Source organism: Vombatus ursinus, unplaced genomic scaffold (genome assembly GCF_900497805.2).
Source record: "Vombatus ursinus unplaced genomic scaffold, bare-nosed wombat genome assembly UNPS02014807.1, whole genome shotgun sequence".
Lineage (NCBI taxonomy): Eukaryota > Metazoa > Chordata > Mammalia > Diprotodontia > Vombatidae > Vombatus > Vombatus ursinus.
The window spans coordinates 5,524,681-5,531,155 of NW_020954585.1; the positions used below are offsets into that span (position 1 = coordinate 5,524,681).

The window sequence follows — 6,475 nt, forward strand, 5'->3', positions numbered from 1 at the left end:
CAAAATCCAGTGCTCTATCCATTGTACCATGTAGACTCTGCACCCACATTTTACAGAAGCAACTCAGAGAAACCGGAATTTGCCTGTGTTTGTATATCTAGTCAGTCCCAGAGATGAGAATCAATACCAGATCTTTCCCAGCCCCAGGTCTACCATATACACTAACTCTCCAGGGGAAAGGAGGGAAGAAACAAGCAATTATTAAACACTTACTATGTACCAGACTTTGGATTAAACACTTTACAAATATTATCTCCATATCATCACTCTGCTGGGTAAACTGGGCTTTTACTGTTTGCCCAATTTGGCCAGCCATCAAACTCTAAAGAAGAGAACAAGTTGGGGTGGGGATTAAAGGATAACCTAGGGTTTTAGTTTCTCTCAGACTCCGAAATGGAGGACATGAAATAGAGCAGAGCAAGCTTATGAGATTGATAATTAGCTAAGATATTAGCAGTCTGGAGTATAGTCTTGGAGTCAGGAAGACTTGTCTCCTATCTTTGACTCATACTACCTCTACGACCAAAGAAAAATCATTGAACTGCAATTTCCCTAGGTAACTCTCTAAAATTATAAGTTACAGATGAAACTGTAAAGAAGAGGCATCATGAGGGTAGGAGATAGAATGGTGAACCTGGAGTCCGAAAGATGTGAGCTGAAGTCCTCGTTCACTAACTGTGTGATCTTGGGCAAGTTGTTTAACTTCTCTGTGCCTCAGTTTCCTTTTATGCTGGGAAAGCCCCCATTGGAGAGGACCTATAGCAGCACAAAACTCTAATGATCCCATAAAGAGCCTGAGGTCAATGACAGATATGATATGTTCCCTTTTAAGCCTGTCATTAGGCTGGTTACACTTAGGCAGAACTGAATTATATCACTGAGAAGCATTTTGGCCAAATGACTTGGATTTCACTGCTTTAATGCGGAACAGATAGGAATTTTCTCCATTACTTACAAACAACACATCAATGACTGATATCTTTCTTATTAGTTACAGAAGTAACTTCTGTAAACTTCCCATTTGATAAATCTCTCAGTCCCTTGTACTGGGCAGATCTGAGTAGTTTTTTTCAGGGTTTTGTTGGGTTATTAACCACCAAGGAGGTTCAAAGGAGCTAGTTTCATGTAGATCATTCAGCTTCTCTCTCTAATATAGACTCCGAAGGCCCCCAGGCAAGAAACCTTGCCTAATTACATTTTCTGTCCAACACCTAATAGACTATTGATGTTTGATTCTTGTCAAATAAAAATAATTTGACAACTGAATCTTCGTTCTAGAAAACTTAAATGACCCAATATTTTGTTTAGTAGATGTTAGTGTGTTATTTGTAGCATCTCTCTCAAGGAAACTAAAACTGGGAAAGTAATTTGTCCCAAAGCTCTACTTATTTTCTGATCAAATCACAAATTCACATATAGCTGCCAGAGTGATTTTTTTCTAAAGCTCAGGTCTGATCATGTCACCTTCCTTCTCAATAAACTCCAGTGGCTCCCTATTGCCACTAAGATAAAATACAAACCCCTTTGTTTAGCATTTGAAGTCCACCACCCAACCCCAACCTACCTTTCCAGCCACATTACATGTTCAAACTGTTCTCCATATCCCTCATACATATCACTTCATTTTCCCATCTCCATGCCTTTACACTGGCTGTCCTCGATGCCTGGAATGCACTCCCACCTCATCTCTGCCTCTTTATGTCCCTGATCACCTTCAAGATTCAACTCAAGCACCACTAGTTTCAAGTAATATTTTTCCCATTGCTGTGTGATTTTGGGTCTGTCTCATGCCCTCCTTGAAATTCAGTTTCCTCCTCTGTAAAAATCATGTGTTTAGACTAGATGATCTCTGAGGTTGTTTCCAGTACTAATGTTCTAGGATTCTCTTGTGTATTTAGTCAGTCGATGGTCTGTCTTGCTCCAAAGTCAAATTCTTCCAAAAGTGGTCTAGCAAATGGATTGAGAGAAATAGGCAAAATTGTGCCAGGAAGGAGTTTTATTCCTTTTGTCACCATGTGAGTGCACTCCTTCATTACCATGTCTCCAGGACTACTACAGTCATGTTTGTCTTTGCCTTGAATGCCCAAACTGGCCTCCTTACTTTTTCTCATCCATGTCACTTCATTTCCCCTCTTCATATCTTTGCACTGGCTGTGCCTAACACCGTATCTGACAAATAGCAGGGCCTTAATAAATGATTGTTGACTAATTGATTGATCTTATGCCATACTCCATCTCCTGCCCTATGCCTTTGCATAGGCAATCATCACCCATGCCTGGAGTTCACTCTTTACTCACCTTGATGTCTTAGAATCCTTTGTTGACTTCAAAGCTCAGCTGAAGCACCCCTTCCACGTGGAACTAATCCCACCAATTGCTAGAACTTCCCCTTGAACCACCCCTCACTCACCCTGTCCTTCTCTTCCCACCATGTATTTATTTTGTATATACACCTATGTATATATGTCGTCTCCCTTGATGGAATGAAAACGCCTTGGGGGCAGAAATTATTTCATCCTTGTCATTGTATCCCAGGACCTAACAAAATACCTGGCACATAGTAGGTGCTTAATAAGTACTTGTTAATCAATTGATTGATTCTCTCTCCTGGCAAATCATGCTACTTGCCTTCCCAAAATGATACAGGAGAAAGAACAATGGATCTGTAGTCAGTGGACCTGGGTTTTTCCATTTACTACCTGTATAACCTGGGGCAAATTCTTTAACTTCCTTAGGTGGTGGTTGTTGTTGCTGAGTTGTTTCAGTTGGGTCCTACTCTTTGTAACCCCATTGTAGGGTTTTCTTGGCAGAGATGCTGGAGTGGTTTTCCATTTCCTTCTTTAGCTCATTTTACAGATGAGGAACTGAGGCAAACATCGTTCAGTAACTCTCCCAGGGTCACAACACTGCCTATAGTAGACACTAATAAGTGTCTGAGGCCAGATTTGAACTCAGAAAGAAGAGTCTTTCCAAGTCCAGTGCTCTATCCACTGGGCTACCTAGTCCAAATTCTTTAGGTTATAGCTTCCTCAATTGTGAGATGATGGGGTTGGGTTAAGTGACTCTTCAGGTCCCTCCCAGCTCTATACCCATGATCCTATGGTTCCATCATTCCCACCTCCATATCAACCTACTTTTGTGGGGTTTTTTCTCCACTCCTCCTTTTTCTGTTGATTTACTATCCATTTGTAAAAGCCTGGCTCGAACACTACCACTTCCAAGAAACCATTCTACTTGGTAATGACATTTCTCTCTTTATACCTCACTTTATGTTTTCCTTGAATTTCTCTTACATATTATAGTTTTTTTGTGCTTATTCTCTTACTAGTCTATAAGTTTCATGAGGATTGAGACTGTGTCTTATCTAAGCTTTGTATTTGTCCCAGTGCCTAGCTTAATGTTCCACTCACTGTAGGTATTTAATAAATGTATATAATGTATAAAAGAAATTATATTACTATTCAGGGAGGGGTAGTTAAATCAATCTTAACAACACATTCTAGCACTGGTATCTTTGTCACCTCTATTGAATTAATAGTTAAAAAGTATTAAATTTGGTGTAAAAAATCCTTAATCTATTTAAAACTGAGGAAAGCCATTTGATGATACACAGGCAGTATGACGGGATTGGCTAAAGAGGTTTAGTCATGCAGTGGGGATCTTGAATAAAATAGTAACCCAGTATTCCAATGGCAAGCCATCTTAGAGAGAAAAGATTCAGTCAAGTCCCTGAGAAGAAATCGCTTTGGGGGGAAGAGAAGGGAGGAGATACAGCCTCTGAGTCCTCCCCTACTTCCCATGGACCACAGCAAGATTTCATCACCTTTGAAAGGTCATGGGTGTCCTAACAGTGACCCTGGAAAAATAGCAAGTGACAGCAGTGTCTGCATTGAGAACTGAAGACAAACTTGACACACTGAGGAAAGTAAGCCTCTTATGAAGAGAATGGCAGAAAGTTACACCATATCTAAAGCCTACTTTCACCTGGACTCTGTATGTACTTGTGGAAAAGTACAAACAGCCAGTTGTGAGGGATGTTTTTGTACCAACTGTTCTTATTATATCACATAAGTAAATACCCATTTCTTAAAGTTAACTAACCTAGCTGGCTAATTGATATAATTGATAATCATAGAGGGAGAACACTGATGGGGCTTATGAGCTATAGTAGTAAATCTACTCCCTGATCTCTCAATTATCTGGAAAACCTTGATGAGGAGTCTTTCCTCTGAAGACCCAACCTGCTAATCCAATATGATTTGGGAGAGTAGCCTCAAAGTTTGAACTACAACTGCAAAAGGATACCAGTTATCTTGAATACATATGTACATACATGTATAAATACATATATATATTAGACTATAGTCTGCTACCAGAGATTATGATAAAGTCAGTGCACGGCCCATGTGGAAAATAAATACAGAAGCAGTCTTCCAGTGCATTTTTAATTAAAATTTTGGTATAAGAAGAATTCTTATAGCATAATATGTTTGAATGGGAATATGTCAACTTTATTTTACAAATGGAATTTTCACAGATTTACACTTCAAACATTTATGAAAAATAAAATATATAATATTTAGCTTTATAAATTTTTCCCATTTAATTACTCTATCTTTAGAACAAAATATTAGCTTTGTCTGGTACATTAAGCAGTCTGAAATCACCAACCAAATGACAACCATTTCTGCAAAAGTACTGGGAAAAAATACTTTGTGGAAATTGTCAAATCCTTACAGAAATAAACATGAATTAGAAACAAGCACACCTATTTTGGTGGGAAGAGAACAATCCACACCAAGAGGTTTTAAAATGGCTACTTCTTTGTACTGTTGACAAGAAAGAGCTAAAACTGAACTTTGGCACTGGCTCAGAAAAAGACTTTTCAAAGCCAAGCCAAATGATGATTCACTTGGAAAGTGTTTTATATGAAAAGCAGATGACAGCATCAGGGGCAATCAGGAGCAAAACTTTACATTTCAAGGTCCACACATACTACTTAGCAGTTTCCAGCATTCAGAACACTATCAGCTTACTGCCTGTTTTCATGGACTTCTCGCCCATCCCCAATAGTTCCTGGTTAACCAGGGCAGACACATCTGATTCTCTCTGCCAGGCTTTGTAGTTTCACAAATCCAGCTTAAAATACACAAAAATATAAAGAAAAAATCTTTGCAATACAGGAAATGGTTTGCTGCGATGCTGAAGCATTTGACATGAAAGAGAATGGTAGCTGCAGCCCAAGGGTGACACAGTCTTTTCAAAGGACATATAAAAAGTATTGCACACAACACATGAAGGATTAGGGCTGGAACAGGGCAGGAAAGACTTCACTAGCATTTATATTGGCTCTTACAAACCTCTGAGGTGCTTAATGACTCTTGGCTCCACATACTTTTATTAAATAGGCAGTTTAGTCACTTATGGCAAAAGATATTTACATGTGACTTCACCCCCCCCCCGCAGAAGATCGACAATATACTATCTTGGCAAGAAAGGTGTTTGATTCTTGCTAATGAATTAGGTATAGTAGATGAAAGATGCTATGATATGGCCTTAGAGGTATTTCCTTTCTCCTGAAAGTTTCATATCAACAACTATGAACTCATTTTGCACTCAGCACACTTCAGAGAGGTTTGAACGAACTTCATCTGGGGAAATAAGTGCCCACCAAACCTCAAAAGAGATTGTCTCAAAAAACTGGGACACTTCGATGGAGAATGATTGTAGCTATAAATCAAGCAAACGCTCTTCACAAGTCTCCACGGGCCATTTGGTTGCACCTCCAAATACATCCACGTTGTTATCGACCCAGGGAATGATATTGCCTGGCATGTTGGTGGAGCAGTTAGCAATATTCATGATTTCTTGAGCTTTTAAGACCCGATCCCATATATTAAACTGGCTTAATTCTCCAACAAAGGCTTGAGTAGCATCAAATCTTCCACCCACGGTATCCTTTGAAAATAAAACAATGGATTATGGGTACGATATGTTCTGTTTGTATTTTTAAAAAAGAAAAAAAGCAACAAAATATTCGTCTACAATGCAAACTACTTCTTGGGGAGAGTCTTGAGCTGAGGAAATGTCAGTAGCAGAGCCTTGGAATATCATTCCTTCTTTCTCCTAATTCTAACCACATTCCTTTGCCTGCTGCTTCAGACAAAGAAGAACTGGAGATCTGGAAGAGACCTCAAAGATCCCACAGGTTAATCTCCTCATGTTTTTACAAATGAAGAAATGAGAATCAGCAAGATAAAAGTTAGCTATAAGCAGAGCAGAGGTTAGAACCCAGTTCTCCTGACTCTCATTTTAGTGTTCTTTCTAAAATTGTGCTTCCTCTCCAAAGAAGAAGATAGATAGATAAATAAATAAATAGATAGATGAAAAAAGGAATAAAGGAAGGGAGTATGGAGGGAAGGAAGAAGGAAAGAAAGAAAGAAAGAAAGAAAGAAAGAAAGAAAGAAAGAAAGAA

The 6,475-nt window shown here is 38.9% G+C and overlaps 1 protein-coding gene across 1 annotated transcript in view; it reads right to left on the reverse strand.

The window, feature by feature from the left end:
• Positions 1–4,604: 4,604 nt before the first annotated feature.
• The window catches only part of NPTX2 (neuronal pentraxin 2), a 19,515-nt gene continuing 17,644 nt past the window's right edge, over positions 4,605–6,475 (reverse strand). Inside the window, exon 5 of the mRNA XM_027875006.1 lies at positions 4,605–5,958. Coding sequence (XP_027730807.1) covers positions 5,731–5,958 — 228 coding nt within the window. The 3' untranslated portion in view covers positions 4,605–5,730. The remainder of the gene's footprint in view (positions 5,959–6,475) is intronic.